Consider the following 17,286-nt stretch of genomic DNA (forward strand, 5'->3'; position numbering starts at 1 on the left):
GGAGGGAATTGTAATGGAAAATCGGGATTGAAATTTGTAGTGCGATATATGGAAATGTTTCAAGGTTACCCCCATCTTGTGGGTTGATGCCGGGAGGTTTAAATTACTGTTGTGACCATAGGTGTGTTTTGTGTGTGTGTGTGTGTGTGTGTGTGTGTGTGTGTGTGTGTGTGTGTGTGTGTGTGTGTGTGTGTGTGTGTGTGTGTGTGTGTGTGTGTGTGTGTGTGTCTGTGTGTGTCTGTCTGTCTGTGTTCTCTTTTCAGTGTTGGGAGAATGGGATTATCTTGTGTCGAGAGCTGGCCGACCAATATGAGTCCTTCTACGACTACAGGAACTTGAGCAAGATGAGAGTAAGTGGATGTGAAAACTACAACACAAAACATTCATGTATCGAAGACGCATTTTCACATTGGACGTAACAATGGCCAAACTCTGGTGGTGTTCGGCCCAATACAAAGGCATCAATACAAATTTGAATACGAATGCTGTTGCTGTCAACAGATGATGGAAGCGTCCCTCTACGACAAAATCATGGACCAGCAAAGGCTAGAACCTGAATTTTTCCGAGTGGGTTTCTATGGAAAGAAGTTCCCCTTCTTCCTACGGGTAAGAAACTCCTAGGCCCTCCCCATGTCACTGTCTGCCCCTCCATATTTTCCCCTTTTTCAAAGCAAGAAAACACACATGACTGACATTCGATAAGAAACCTCAAGGTGTCATCAGGCAAATCCCCTCCAGAGGATTCGCCTGATGTCACCGGCCAACCGACCGAGTTGATTTGAAGTGAATCCATATTTTTTTCCAAAACCCGACCGTGCTGTTGCACTCGACGACCACCGGGGGGCAATCTAACGCTATCTTCCCCGCTGCCACAGAACAAGGAGTTTGTGTGCCGTGGCCATGACTACGAGAGGCTGGAGGCCTTTCAGCAGCGGATGCTCAACGAATTCCCCTACGCCATCGCCATGCAGCACGTGAACCAGCCTGACCAGACCATCTACCAGGCAGAGGCCCAGTGTATCCTTGGCTCTTCGTGTTAGCGTAATGTATTCACATTAGTATGCATGTTTGTGTATGCATAGGACGCACACACATACACCTACGCATACACGTGGCTCTGAGCTCTGCCTGCCTTTCCTGCAGGCGTTTAGTCTGACTTGCGTTGGACCTTTGCTCCACACCCGTCTACATCCATGCATCCTCAACATGTCATACATGCACAAAGACATGCCTGCAGGCATGCATGTCAAGTGCACTGCATTGTGTACAGTTTGTGCGTTAATATAAAAAACTCTGTTTGTAAACACACACACAAACACACACACGCACGCACACATACACACACACACACACACAAATAAACAATGCCAGCCTTCAAAAGGAAAGTATAGTATAGTAAAACCACCAAACATTCTCACACACACACACACTCGCACACACACCCACACACACTGAGTCGGGGACGGTATGAAGACGCCCTTCCCAGTGCAGGTCCATTCAACAGTCATCACTCAGCAGCATGAGTTTTAAGAAAGCCCGGGGCGTGCTACGCACTAAGTGCTCAGCTGTAGGTGTGTGGGAGCCGGGGCCACTTTGGGATTATCCATTCCAGTGGACGGGACAGCTGCTGGCCGCCGTTCAGCGAGGTAGCAGCAGACAGGCTCACTTAGAGAGTTAATAGAGACAGTGGGAGAAATTAACTAAATAGCTGAGTGCACTTTTTGAAGGCAGGTCATTGTGTGTGTGTGTGTGTGGTGGTTTTAATATACTTGCGAGGACAAAAATGAATGACACACACACTTTTTGAAGGCTGCCATTGTTTGTGTGTGTGTGTTTGTTTTACTATGCTTGTGAGGAGCTACCTGTGTGTGTGTGTGTGTGGTTGTGTGTGTGTGTCTGTGTGTGTGTGGGGGTTGGTTTTACCCCTACACACCTGTGCCATACATCTCTTGCAGCTTTCAACCTTTTTATTTCAGTTTTTATGGGAATAGGATTGAGAAAGGGAAGGGAAGGCCACTGTGAGAGTGAGAGAGAGCGAGAGAGAGAGAGGGAGAGGGGGAGAGTGAGGAAGAGGGGGAGAGAGAGAGAGAGAGAGAGAGAGAGAGAGAGAGAGAGAGGGAGAGAAGGAGAGAGGAAGAGCGAGGGAGAGGGGGAGAGTGAGGAAGAGGGGGAGAGAGAGATAAAAAGAGGGAGAAGCTAGATTTACAAAGTGGGGGGGAGGGTAAGAAGGAGACAGAGTGGGGAGGAGGAGAGAGAGGGGAGCAGAGAAGTGTGTGTGTGTGTGTGTGTGTGTGTGTGTGCGTCTGCGCGTTGTGTGCGACCGTGTGTGCATTACTGCACACGAATTGGTACGCGTGTCCACGTCCGTCCGTGTGTGTCTTTATAGGCGGGGGGTTAGGACGTGTGTTCCGTGTGTGTGTGTGTTTCTGCGTGGGGGGGCAGCAGATAAACTCATGCGCTAACACTCATGTATGTTGTCTGCCTGTAATGTTCGATCAATACAATCTCCCCCGTATCGCACGGACATCAATATCCTCGGCTACGGTGGCGCGCGCCCATGCATGCTAATAGCGCGCGGGGGGCTAGCTGCGCTAATTCATATTCCCGTGGTTAACGGAGGGGGGGCGGGCACGGCAGAAGATGGTACTGTAGGGGCCACTGAAGAGCAGGCCAGTCGTTGAGCCATACTGCCTCCTAAGCCTCGCCCGGTTTACACTTTTATTTCTGCTTTGAAAATCATCATTAAAACGATGAATATGTATTCTTTAATTTGTTTTTTTTCTAATGAATACAGAATGTGAAGAAAAGAGTACCTGCTAATCTCTTCGAGGCCGTCTGTTAGTTGTGTGTGTGTGTGTGTGTGTGTGTGTCTATCTGTGAGATTTCGTTTCACCTAATTACAATTTTCAGCGAGGAAAGCTGTAACCCACTCTGTCAGAGCACCCGTGCTGCAACACACACACACACACACACCCCTACACACCTCCTCTGCTTATTAAATTAAACGCCCACCTACCTTTTATCTAGCTAGTTCTCGCTCTGCGTCTGCATATCCGTCCAGCTTTATCTACATTTAGTTAAATCCCTCCTCCTCCATGCGTGACCACGGTCCAACCTCGCTCGGATCTTCCCTCCGCCTTTCTGTTATCCCCGGTCACCCGCCCCCCGCCACCCAGGCGATTCGTTTTCGGCCTTGACTTCCCGGGGACCCCCAGACCTGCAGATCTACGCCGTGACCCCGATCCCGGAGAGCCAGGATGTGCTGCAGCGCGACGGCGTGCCCGACAACATCAAGAGCTTCTACAAGTTCAACCACATCTGGCGCTTCCGCTACGACCGGCCCTTCCACAAAGGCACCAAGGACAAGGAGAACGAGTTCAAGGTAAGGGGAGGGCAGGGTGTGTGTGTGTGTGTGTGTGTGTGTGTGTGTGTGGGAGAGAGGGGGTGGGGGGGGAGGAGAGTCGAAATAGGGGACAAACCGAATCACCAACTGAAGAAACAGTTCATCGTTTTGTTGTGTCGTTTATCGTCGTGACGATTCCCGCCGAATACGCAGCCGCCGCTTCGTTGTACATTATCATGATAACAACTGGCTGGGAATTTAAACGGTAAATAAATTGTTAACTTTGTCGAAGAAACAATGGTTGTTTTTTTATCTCTCCTTGTATCTACTTTTTCAATTTATTTCGTCCGTATTTCACACTCTGTTTTATAGAAACCAAGAGCCTCCATTTTCTACTTTCTAATATTTTTTTTCTTCTCATTGCCCTCTACTCTTCCTCCTTCTCTTCCTGCTCCTCTTCCTCACTACTTTTCGCATCGATTGGTTGTTCTGGTGGGAGGTGGGGTGGTTTGAACTGGTGTTCAGGTATCAAGTATAAGTACACTATAGAAGGGGATGTTTTATTCATGGTGAATCCAGAGTTTGCTAATTAAACTTGGATGCTAGCTCTACACTGCAGACTCACACCCACACATACACCCACACATACACCCACACATACACCCACACACACACACACACACACACACACACACACACCCACATCCTCAAACACACACATATCCACAGCAACAACCTCAACACACACAACGATGCTGAAAGACTCACCCACGCAAACACACATGCACACCAAAAATTCCCTTGTCAATTATTGCACCATATTCGTTTCTCATCACATATGCACACCATATTTTGGTTGCAAACATTAGTACCATACAAATTTACATATACACAAGCAAATATTTTTCCTCCAACAAGGTTAGCTCTTGCTGTATAAAATCATAGTCTAACACGTCATATCACAATTCATACAGCTGTTTTGATATTTAAATATCACAAACGCATGCACGCACACACACACACACACACACACACACACACGTTTTTCTCGCCTTGGGTTGTGAGCATCATGTGTGATAATCCTTTGCATCATGACGTGGTGTGAATTACTGTGACAAGGTGTGATGGACTCATCGCAGAGTGCTTTAACTGGATCATTTCCACCACCCAAGCGTTTCAGGGTGTTAGCTGGCAAATAACAAATCGCTCAACATCGTCTTTTTTATATTTTGGGTTTTCTTCTGTCTTGTTATGCTGCTGTGTTGTTCTTTGTTCTTCACCGTTGGCAAACACATTAAAAAAAAAAAAGTGTAAGTATTGTCATCATGGCTATATTAAGAATTAAAGAACCATTTGCGCTGCTTGTACCAGATTTAGTAAAATGAAAAATATCAAATCCTTAATTTCTAGAATATTGAAAATATTAACAAGGTCCCCAGATTTATCAAAGAACCAGGAATGCACCACTAAAATATCGATCATATTTTGATAGTTTACACATCAATTACAGTCAGTACCTCCAGGAAAAAAAACAGTTGTTAAAGTAAATTGTCCTTGACTTTATAATGGTGAGAAGGCCTAGCTTATAGATTATCATAGCATCTATACATTATGGTCTCTCTTATGATCTACAATTTGCTGACGCTAGTTTCGGTGCTGTAGAGAAAGTGTTCTCATTTATGACCTTGTAAGATCGCTTGGTTGATAATTATGTTGTTTAGCCTTAAGACAAAGATACATGGTGTGTTGCATTCAAATAATATACCTCACAGCAGTGATTAGTGAGGCGGTATGCCCTCTGTTTCTCTGAAGTTCATTCATAGCCGAGCTACAAATGTGGGTTAATGTTTTATATAATCAGTTGAATAACACCCTATCTGTCCACCCAATATAAATGTGTTCACTGAAGCTCATTCATATGGAAAATGTGTGGTTGTCTTTATCCTTCCCTGCAGAGCTTATGGGTGGAGAGAACGACACTCACTCTGGTTCAGAGTCTACCCGGCATCTCGAGGTGGTTCGAGGTGGACAAAAGAGAGTTGGTGAGAAACTACAACCCCCCCGACAACCCGACTGTATCCAGATGACCAACTGAAACACAACATAACTCAGACACTAGTGCAAACACTAATGCTAACACCAAGGCTTACTATGTAGCAAGCAGCATCCGTGTACGGCTCGTGTACCGATGGAGTTATTCGGCAAAGGAATTTAGGGAAAGCGTGAAACTTAAAGTGATTTCCGATGCATATCTTGAAGTCCCATATATGCCACGGTGGAGCACTGTAGGGGTCAACTCCTCTTGCTCGAGTGGGACCCAAGGTAGGCAGCTGACATCGGAGATCAAACACAGTAGCTTTCGGCTCTGAGCTTTTTCGAGGACCCATCGCTACTATATAATACTGCCTTGTTGCCAACAGTATCATATTATTATGTAAGTCATGTCCAAGGTCTTCAGTATTTTCCGTTAGCCATGAAGCCATCTGGGCCTTTCATATTCGACGGTGTAAAGTCCGTTGTTCGACCAACTGACAGCAATTCACTGGATTCAAACTGACCTTCATGTCTTTACGTGCAAAATGGCTTCCCCCGCCAGAGCTTCCCCGTGGGATTAGACACCAACTCCGTCACTATCTCTGAGACACAGTCGGTTGTTCAGATTACTAACGATTCAGAACTCGAATCACTTTGAAACAGGGCTCGATTTACTGCGTCTTCAGCTGACAATTGATACTCCATGTAAAAATACGATCCAGAGATAATACATTCTTGGAATCACATCAGCCGTATTCATGTGATCCTTTTGGGATCAAGGCCCTTATTGAGTGTGTGTCGATTACACAAATCTAAAGCCCCCGCTTATAAACCCCCGAAAATACGTTTCCTTCTCTTATTTTGCTTTGAAATCCGAAATGTGCAGCTCTTGCTGTTAGTCTTTAGCGGTTGGGCGGTGTTTATGTCATGTGTGACGGCTGTTACTGATCGAGGCTGGTGGTGGTGGTGGTGGTGGTGGTTCGGGGGGGTGGCGCGGGGCATCCCTCAACAGCCTGCTAAATCCCCTCGTCTGCTCTGAATGTCAGATCCTCAGCTCTCCCTTCGTATCTCAGAGGAGTGGGAGTTTTTGATTGCTTGTGTTTTTATTGCCGTTTTAAGCACAGCTGCCGTCGCCTCGTCCCTTTCCCCTCCGGTAAGCCGTGCACGTGTATATTCTGGTGTACCGCCGTAGCCCGCGGTGCCAAAGTATGGATCGTGTTCGTTTTTCGACGGCTGTTATGCTAAAGTAAAATTGATCAAGGAAGTAGAACTGGGAAAAAATAATGAGCAGTGTTGGTTTTTAAGATCTGGATGTGTGCTGGAGAATAAATGATTAAAGGCTCGCACAAGACACGGCTGTCCATCTGAGCGTGTTTTCACTGTTTAGTCCTTCAGGGGACTTGTTGTTATCCTACATAGCCCCTCACTGGGAAGTCAGAGACGAGCTGTTACGGAGCAGGCGATGGCTCGTACTTAAGGATGTTTACCATTACAGACTGAGGAAGTCGAGCAGTATCCTCTATGCAAGATGATGCATTTCTACGGCTTTGTACTCGTGTTTTATAGTCTGCTCATGTTTTTCAGGCTCGGAGCTTGTGTTTTCTTTGCTTGGGTGCTAATTGTTTCTTGGGTAGTTGCTCATCCTTAGGGTAAGGGTTAACTAACCCTAGTTAGGGTTAGGGTTAGGCTAAGGGTTAGCTACTAGTTAGTTACCAGTTAACTACCCTGGGAACTGTTTCATTTTTTTAGCGCATTGTATAGAGCAGTGTTGTGTCTAGTATGGTGGTAGCCATTTTGTAGCTAGGTGCTAGCATTGGTTAAACACACTCCCTCCCCCCTCCTCATTTAACTTTCTCTGCTCCAGGTGGAGGTGAGCCCGCTGGAGAACGCCATCGAGGTGATCGAGAACAAGAACCTGCAGCTGCGGACGCTGATCAGCCAGTGTCAGAGCCGGCAGATGCAGAACGTGAACCCCCTCACCATGTGCCTCAACGGGGTGGTGGACGCCGCTGTCAACGGGGGTCTGGCTCGCTACCAGGAGGTAGGGAGGGACGGGGGTGGGGGGATGGAGGGATGGATGGGGGTGTGGTATGTCTGGAGATGCACATAAATAGAGAGAGGGAAGGATGCATGGATGAACATGGTGGCTGGAGAGAGGGTTGGAGGTATGAGTGGCCAGAAATTAATGGAATGGGTGGCAAGGATGGATGGATTGAGGGGGTTTGGGGATGGATGGTGGTCCGGGCGGTTCCAGGAAAACGGAGGCGGGCAGGGAGGGAGGAAGGGAGGGATCAATGATCGATGATTGATTGGTGCATAAGCCAAGGGGTGATGCGTTCGTGTCTTGAACAGACGGATGGCATCACGGAAGGATGGCGGGACAGACGAATGAAGGTACGGGTGGCGGGGGAAGGGAGAGATGGATGGATCCATGATTGATGATCGATCGGTGCGTCAAAGCACGGATAGATCCATAAATGAATTGGAAAGGTGGATGGATTCCAGAAGGGGGGGCGGGGGGCGGGCAGGGAATGGACAGAGGCTGGGGGGAAGGACTGACAGAAGGGAGGATGTTTGGAGGACTAAGACGCATGACCTAAGCCCTCTTAGGTTACCAGGTGAGAGATTAATTATACAGCCCGGTAACTTAAGGCTTCGTTATTGTTCCACGTTGACGCAACGCAATGACCACGCAGTCGTGAACCTGTTTTGGCTCTGCGTCAGGTTTACGTAGGGTTTACGTTGGCGGACCAATCACAGCCCTTCTGCTGCATCGCCTCGATGCAAGGTGACACTTTTTGGGAGGCTTTTTTCAGGCTTTTGCGGTGGACGCAAGGAGGGTCAGCAAGGAGGTAATGGGTCTGTAAACCCTCTTGTGTTGCGTAGGGCTCGAACGATTAATCGAATTCAAATCGAAATCGCGATGTAATAGAACGCGGTATGCAAATTGCAACGGCTGTGATAAAAAAAAAAGAAGTGATTTGTGACCGTTACTGACTGGAAATCAGTACGATTCATTTATTTTTATTTTTATTTTACAATTCAATAGTTAAATAAAGAAGTTTATAATGTAAATTAATCTCAACACATCGATGATGATGGATTTTTTTATTTATTTGTGAATAATACACAACATAAGGAACTTAATAAAAAAATAAAAATCGCACACTAAATCGCAATCGCAATATTGGTCAAAATAATCGCAATTCGATTATTTCCCCAAATCGTTCAGCCCTAGCGTGGTTGCGTCAACGTGGAACCATGACTAAGCCTTTAATGTGTGCATAAGAAGCAAAGGGTGGTCTGATGGCAAAACAAACAGACAGGGTGTCATCGATGGGGCAGGGACTGGGAGGGAGGGGTCGGCGCTGATGGATGTGATAGGTGGAGGACTGGCTCGGCGCCATCAGACGGGGTAGACGAGTGCGGCCGGTTGGCGGCTGAATTAGCTGATCCAGATGAATAGATGACGGATGCCGGCAGCTGCCGGAGTGAAGGGCGTTAGGGCCCTGATGGATGGATGCATGATGGGGTAGGGCGGTAGGATGGCTGATAGGGGGGCAGGAAATTAACAGGGAGGCCGGGGATGGATATCAGACTGACGCGAGGGGGGGGGAGCAGCGAAGGTAATGCCAAGATGGAACTTAGGGAAGCAACCGCGGCACCCTGGGGAATGAGGGCTGGGGTTCGAAGGATAACCGACAGCGGGATGCGTAAGCTCCTGAAACGCAACGGGAAAGAAAACAGAACGGGAAAATTACCTTGGAAAATTACCCGGGATTGTAGAGAAGGGATGAAGGAAACAAAACAGTACAAAGCGCAATTGTGTTCCGTAAGAAGATCTGCGCATCGCATGCAGAACGCTAATCGCCCCTTCTCTGAATCGGTGTGGTGCTAGTGTAACAGGGGCAGCGGAGAAGGGTTTAGTATGTTCTGGAATAGGACAGCATAGAGACCAAACCCAAAGAAAAGAAATGCTCCAAAAGAAATAATCTACTCAATAAGATGGCACTTACCTTCAGCCAAGTGTGTGTGTGAACGGAGAGACGCACTCTCCACGTTGCGTAGCAACCAAACTTTCCCTCAGGCTGGCCGTGTGTGTGTGTGTGTGTGTGTGAAAGACACTGTGAGCATGTGTGGAGTTCCATCTGTGTGTGCGTCCAGAGAACGTGTGTTCTCTGGCGTATGTCCAACATAGCGCTTCTCCGGAGAAATCGCCTTAACAGCTTCGGGGAAAAAACTGAAAACCGGTCCTTATTCTAACCATTATTATATTGAAAAACGACACCATTAGATATCACGCTCAAGATTAGACATAGTAAAGACCAGTATTCATTGTATTAGGGGGCGACATAGTCGTTTTGATTCGGATCGATTCAAGCAACAGGCCTTTTTGTTGTTGCTGGGCCATTAGCGCTGACGCTAATGCTAACTCAAAGGTATGAGCTAGCATGCGGTAAAGTCAAAGCTCTGACTCAAGCGGACTTCTTCTCACTGGACTGACGGCATGTTCAATCGTCAAGGAACAAGTTCAATCGATTCCGGACAGGTCGAGCTTGAAAATGGGCTTCAAAAGCCACCATCAGTGCTTGCATTGGTACATTTTGTATACTTCAGAGAAAGGCCATTCCTGCAGGATTAGTGGACGCCATCTTGCGTTTGCCTCAATGTTTGTGTGGCGTAGCACTGGAACCAGTTTGCTCATTTATGGATTTTACGTCGCGATTTAAAAATTGATTGCCACTTGCAAAGCGCATCACAGGCGATACTGTTACATTTGATTATATGTTTGATTCAATCGTGTTGGGTCTTTAGTGTTATCCGTTATAGCTCCTTTCCTTAGTGTGTGTGAGTGTGTCGGCCTGACTCATTCCAATAAATAGTAATCCCACAGATTTCTTCTCCTTTGTTGGTGATCAATTTGGGGAAAACTGTGGGGTTCCACACACGATGGCTTGGATATGGCACCGCTATGTGATGTGGCTACGCTACGGTACCGTTTGGAAGGAACAAACTGCGCTCCCATGACTGACAAAGGGACTTCGTTCACAAGGGTCACATAAATCACTGCTTAAACAGCCTATTGTTGGCATGGGATAACACACCTGTATTTAGTGTGCCTATAGAAATCCCCTTTCGCTTGAATTTAGACCCGTCAGGTTAAGTTGATTGTTATTATGCTTGAAATACAATAATTTTGGGATACAAACGCAATTTCGATTCCTCTACGTGTCTTACATGTATTTTGGAATTGCCAATAAAGCTGACTTTGAACTTTGATATGCAGTTGCTTGTTGCCGTTTGAAACATGTTGGAATGGCAGCCATGGGCGTGGTTATCTAAGAGCTAACCTGCTATGTACCGAGTTGGCTCCAGCTTCGCATCACAGCGTGAGTCGCCATGGTAAATGAAGTGAGATAAGTCTGAGCTGCTAATCTGCTTGCTAGGCCAATCGCTCCGGCACACCCGTCAATGCTTTTTTTTCTAGGGAAAAACATTAGAAATATATGGATGCCCGTGGTAACCCGCCAAACATAAATCTATTCATTAATTTGCAGATAACAGATTGACAGCAGTGGCGTCTTGGCCCGCAACAAACCACACAAAAATAATACATAAATGAAACTGCATTTATTAATATTCCGATTTATGAGCTTGGGTTTGATTTAGAAATCCTCGGGGGGGAAGGGGATCTTGTCTGATTTATCCCCCCCCCCTTTGGTGCTTCATTCCTAATTGGACATCCCATAATGATTTACAGATGAGGGTCGCCATGGTAACGTCCTTATGCCTCTGCCCTCACCCCCTCTCCCCAGATGAGTAATCTCCATCATTCCACTCAGATATTGATGCATCGCACCCTAAAGGTTTTCGCAAATTTAATTTGGCACCTCTCAGTAAAATACTTTCTGTCGTTAAATTGCCTGAAAAAACCTTTAAAAGAAAAAGGCCCGCCTTTCATGCGCAACAATACGAGTCACAATGGGGTTGCCATTTTGTTTCCGATAATCCTAGTCTGCGAGCATTTGTCATTTCCTGTTACAAAAGATCAGATGTCTTATTAGGGCCGTCAATACATGGCATCTGCATCAGCAGAGGAGGTAGGGAGAGCCTGATACAGAAAGGCCAACAGGCCACAGACAGTCACTTTGTCATTCACAGATTAGAGGCTGTTTGCAGGGAAGAGGTGTGTGTGTGTGTGTGTGTGTGTGTGTGTGTGTGTGTGTGTGTGTGTGTGTGTGTGTGTGTGTGTGTGTGTGTGTGTGTGTGTGTGTCCACGCGTGAGTGTCTAGGTGGGTGCATTTATTTTTGTGTTTGTGTGTGTGTGTGTGTGTGTGTGTGTGTGTGTGTGTGTGTGAAACTGCGTGAGTGTGTGTGGGATGGGGATATGAATGCATGTGCCCATCCACGTGTGAGTGTTTGTGGGTGTGCGTTTTGCTCGTGCACACACACAACACGTGCACGACAGGAACCGTGCCACCACGTGATGGCACGTGGCTATGTGGTTGGGCCCTCTGATTGTGTGTGTTCTTTGAAGCCGTGGAGGTCCTCCCGTCTCTCTCTCTCTCTCTCTCTCTCTCTCTCTCTCTCTCTCTCTCTCTCTCTCTCTCTCTCTCTCTCTCTCTCTCTCTCTCTCTCTCTCTCTCTCTCTGTCTCTCTCTCTCTCTCTCTCTCTCTCTCTCTCTCTCTCTCTCTCTCTCTCTCTCTCTTCCCCCCCCCCCCCCTCTGCCGCGCAACCGGATCTGTTTCTTTGGAGATTGGAGGTTGTCTTTGGTCCTTGAAAGCCACCCTGATCTTTTCCTTGAGCTTTGCCTTATTTGTATTCCTTTGTCCTTTCTCCCAGAGTATTTCAAGGGAAGATTCTGGAATCGGTTTCTCGTTTTTCTTTTGCCGATTTGGTGCATCTTCCCCCTCTTATATCCGTTGACGTTTTTTTTATTCAGTGTTTTTAAAAAATCGTTTCATTTTAATCAAGTGTGTGTGTGTGGGTGTCTGTGTGTGTGTCAAGTATTGGGTTATGAATAGTAGCGCTGTAAAACAGCGTGTTTTTGGTGGCAACAATGACATTGTCTTGTGAAGTAACTTTTATTCGGGCCAGAGAGTCACCAGGCAGTGTCTGATGGAGTGCTGTTGATGTAGTGGTGTCAGACACTATTCACTTAAGGCTCAGCTGCTTCCAGGCATTTTAAGAAAGAACTGTGTTCTAATCAAAGAGCTAAATGTAGATGTCATGCGATTGGGCTAAAGTTGAAAACACTTCTGATTGGATGAAATAGATGCATAAGCCTTGTTTCAAAAAGTCGTTACCACTTGACAATCATTTTAGAAGAGTAAATATTTGTGGGAGGAAAAAAAAGGGGGAATATTATGTGTAAACACTTACTCATTATGGCTAAGCAGAACAAATGCTTCTCCTGAATCTCGTTTTGTGCGATTACGAAGACTAATCTCATTCCATCTAAAACAAGGCCGACCGTTTGTGAATGCGCCCACCGAGCATTTACACACAGTAACACGCTCTATATATACACACACACAGACACACTAATGGCAAGGCACTAATTCACTTCTCTGGGCTCTAATATGAGTCCAGGACAAACCGCAGTGCAGAAAAATCTCATCACTCCACCACCTGGTGTGTTTGTGTGTGTGTGTGTGTGTGTGTGTGTGTGTGTGTGTGTGTGTGTGTGTGTGTGTGTGTGTGAGTGCAAAGAATCAGTCTGTGTGTGTGGGTGTGTGTAAAGAATCAGTGTCTGTGTTGGTCTGCGGTTGTTTGTGTGTGTATGCATGTGTGTAAAGATTCAGTGTGTGTGTGTCTGTAAAAAATTCAGTGGGCATGTGTGTATGCATGTAAAGATTCAGTGTCTGTGTCGGTGTGAGTGCGTCTGTGACTGTGTAAAGTTTCAGTGTGTGTGTGTGTGTGTGTCTGTGTAAAGCAACCAGAGATTGATGTTGTGCATTCTCCCTGTCCCGCCCAGGCCTTCTTCGTGAAGGACTACGTGATGAACCACCCAGAAGACGGGGACAAGATCACCCGCCTGCGGGAGCTTATGTTCGAACAGGTCAGTGGCGTGGGGTCGGGCCCCTAGGGGCCCCCTAGGGGGTCCCTATAGGGGCTTTACGTGGACCTCGGCCCAGGCAGAACAGTGGTGGAGAAGACCACGCGTGGTTGCAATGTTGCTTGTGTCTATTCAGCGTCGTTCAGCGTCGTGTCATTTTTAATAATTAAGCGGACACGTTTATCGGCATCGACTTTGTATGAAGAGAAGAGATTCAGCACGTAATCCAGTTTCGACCTACATCAACCGAGTGAAAAATACGAACGTGAAATCAAAACGATCGCCGGGCTTTTTAACGTTTATCTGGGATCATTATTCTTCTTATTCGGCCGATGCGTTCGCCCAACGAGACTTCCAGTCAATTCAGCCTCAGGTGTCTTAAGGAGCAGGCAGGAGTTCGAACATGCTGCCCAAGGATGCCCACAGGTAAGGCCGTGGACACATTGGTCCTCGAAGCCAGAACCTTTTCGTCTGGGAGTCGAACCCCCTCCCCACCACACCCCCAAACTGCACTCCCCATAGCCCCCAGAGTAGCCAGACCAGCCGTATGTTCCCACTCTGTGTTGGGTTGACGTCAGATTAATTTTATTCTACGCTTGCCGTCGATCTGGGTCCAACGTGTGTTCTTTGTTTTGCATCGGATCGTTCCTGTTTCCCGTAATTGTTTATACACGCATCGCTACTCTAAGATACATGTTTTCTGTTGAATAAATAACCCTTGATGCATGCAAAGCACCGCACGGCGCTGTCGTTGACCTAGAACGTTGCTACGTGATAAATGCGCCGATCAGCCCGTTTGATGTTAACCGGGAGGGTTTCCGCGTCGACTTGCAGGCACACATCCTGGAGTACGGGCTGGCCGTGCACGAGAAGTACGTCCCTCAGGATATGAGGCCCCTGCATAAGAAGCTGGTGGACCAGTTCCACCTCATGAAGTCCAGTCTGGGAATACAGGTAAGCCCACCGCGAAATGTCCCCACGTACACACAGAATCTGTATTTTTCTGTCTGAATATTTAATGCCGATGCTGAAATTGCAATTGACATTCCCATAGAGAAATGTCGTAAAATATGAAATGATCCAACTTTCTGCCGATATCATCGAACACAAGAGCATGAAACATAACGGCAAAAAAAACGGTAGTAACATTGATTGGGTAGAACAGTTAAAAAACAAAAATATGGACTTATTTATTATTTTAGTTTTTTGTGGAAGGAACAAGGGGTAGGATGGTGTGTGTGTGTGGGGGGGGGGGGGGGGGGGGGGGGGGCACTCTAATTGACCCAGTCCCTTGAGGGTTTTGGTTGAAGTGACAAAAACACACACACACACACACACACACTTTAGGGCCCTGAGCCTCCTATCGCGTTGTGACTCCTCGTTACCACCCACCAAACTCTCATCTGGCATGTTGCTCTCATCTGCATAATTATCCCTCCCCCTCCTCCTCCCCCTCCTCCTAAACAAGTGACTAATCACTCGCTGCACTTCCCTCCCACTCTCACCCCTCCAGGAGTTTCCGGCGTACGTGCGCGCCAGTCCCGTGCACTTCACCAACGGAAGCCCGCGCACGTGCAGGAACTCGGTGCCCAACATCATCAGTCCAGAAGGAGGCAGGGGGGGCGTGGCCCGACGCAGGTGACAGGCCACACACACACACACGCGCGCACGCACGCACGCTCACGTGCACGCATGCGCGCACACACGCTCGCTCACACACACGCGCACGTACGCGCTCACGAACACGGGCACATGCACACCGCGCACGCACACAACCACATTCAGATGCACTCTCACACACACACACACACACACACGTGCACATATACAAACAGACACATAGACACACACACACGCACACACACTACTCCTCTCCTCTTCGTCTCTCCCCACATGTTAATCACTCTTCTCTGCGCTTCTGTTTGATCCTGCTCCCTCATGTTCTCTTCTGTGCACAAGAGCTCCATCTTCTCCCGTCTCCCCTCCTCTTTAAGTATCTTCTCTTTGGTTCTGTTCTCTGCTTGCGTCGCGTTAATCGCTCCCTCACTGCTGTTATTATTTTTCGTCTCTTCTCATCTCTTTCCCTTTCCTCTTTTACTCTATTCTCTCTTCCGTTCTCGTCTCTCCTTTTCCCTTCGTTTCTTTCGTCTCCTCTATTCCGCCAATGTTTTCCTTTGTTTGTGAAAGACACACGATTGTCCGTTCTCAGAATCCGGTCTGTATGTTCATCTCTGTTTTCTCTGCTACCCTCTGATCAGAGCGCATTTGCTGTCATTTCAAAAGCACTCTAATCTCATGACAACAGATGAGCATAGCAAAGAAAATGAAATTTGCTTTTCCCAGTGTAATCATTTGCTTGTTCAGAGAATACATTTCCCAGTATTCTCGTCTGGTTTTTCAGAGGAATACAACTTGCCGGAACCCCATTTGCTCATTCTGAGATGTGTACTGTGGTCCTATACAATAGTTGGGATATGAATTCATGAACATCTATATTTTTCTTCCTGTCATAGCGTGTTGAAGGCCAACGGGATTCACTTCTATTTCCTCCTGCTGAAACACTCCTGACCTTTCTTATCATTCCTCTCCACCATTGTTACTTCTTCTCTCCACACGTAGGCGGGACTGGAACCCACACAGAGATGTGTTCATGTCCGCCAGGCGTGTGTGTGTGCGTGCCTCAGTGTGTATGTGTTTGTGTGTGTGTACGTGTGTGGGTGGGTGAGGGAGGGAGGGAGGCTGGCTGTGTTTTGATGTGTTCAGTGACCCTGCCATCCTGTCTACCTGCAACATTGTTCCTCCACAGCTTCCTCCCTGGGCCACACGCACACACACACACACACACGCACACACGCACACACACACACACACACACACACACACACACACACACACACACACACACACACACACACACACACGCACAAACTGTACACCCACAAACTCACACTAAACATTGACAAAAATGTCTCCACAGCTTCTCATGGAGATGAGCACACACACACACACACACAGACACACAGACACACACACACACACACACACACACACACACACACACACACACACACAAAAAGACACACACACTATAGACAACAATCCCTCCTCAACGACTTAACATTTCTGTCTTCGGTTTTTGGACTCATACATTAATCTACTGAGCAATTAAAGCTATCATAATTTATTTCCTATTAACTGTGTTTTTTTTCTCCAGCCAACGCTACATAAGCTAATCTTGGCGTCGGCTAATGCGTTGGCGGCATTAACAATGCTCCAAAAAATCTACTTGATCCAATGTTGTGATTGCTGTGTCTGCTTTTTCTCTCTGATCCTGAACACATATTCCCTCTCTCCTTCTCTCCTTCTCTCCCTCCCTCCCTCCCTCTCTCTATTTATTTATTTCTCTGACTGCCTGCCTGTCTGTTTTCATCTTGCTCACTATTTATCCACGGTGAGTAAAATAAACCTCTGAGCTAATGACAGACCTTCTGCTGTAGTTTCTCCAATTAAGCCCAAGTTTTCAAATAATCGTTTTTCCCTTATCTGACATGAACTCTTTCTCTCTGTGTTTGTGTCTTGTCGGCTCCTCTCTCTCTCTCTCTCTCTCTCTCTCTCTCTCTCTCTCGCTCTCTCTCTCTCTCTCTCTCTTTTCTCTCTCTCCATCTCTGTCTCTCTCTCTCTCTCCATCTCTGTCTCTCTCTCTCTCTCTCTCTCTCTCTCTCTCTCTCTCTCTCTCTCTCCATCTCTTTCTCTCTCTCTCTCGCCCCCCCCCCTGCAGTCCCCTCAGCTACCCGGCAGCGAACCGCTACTCGTCTTCGTCGCTGTCGTCCCAGGCCTCCAACGAAGTCA

The 17,286-nt window shown here is 47.2% G+C and overlaps 1 protein-coding gene across 1 annotated transcript in view; it reads left to right on the forward strand.

Moving 5' to 3' along the window:
- The window catches only part of dock4b (dedicator of cytokinesis 4b), a gene marked incomplete at its 5' end in the record, with an annotated part of 122,481 nt that overhangs the window by 88,498 nt on the left and 16,697 nt on the right, over positions 1-17,286 (forward strand). Inside the window, 10 exon segments of the mRNA XM_079755965.1 lie at positions 264-350; positions 502-606; positions 876-1,017; positions 3,216-3,382; positions 5,299-5,385; positions 7,242-7,418; positions 13,357-13,440; positions 14,272-14,391; positions 14,951-15,075; positions 17,216-17,282. Coding sequence (XP_079612091.1) covers positions 264-350; positions 502-606; positions 876-1,017; positions 3,216-3,382; positions 5,299-5,385; positions 7,242-7,418; positions 13,357-13,440; positions 14,272-14,391; positions 14,951-15,075; positions 17,216-17,282 — 1,161 coding nt within the window.

This window comes from Pollachius pollachius (assembly GCF_949987615.1).
Source record: "Pollachius pollachius genome assembly, chromosome: 18".
NCBI classification, from domain to species: domain Eukaryota; kingdom Metazoa; phylum Chordata; class Actinopteri; order Gadiformes; family Gadidae; genus Pollachius; species Pollachius pollachius.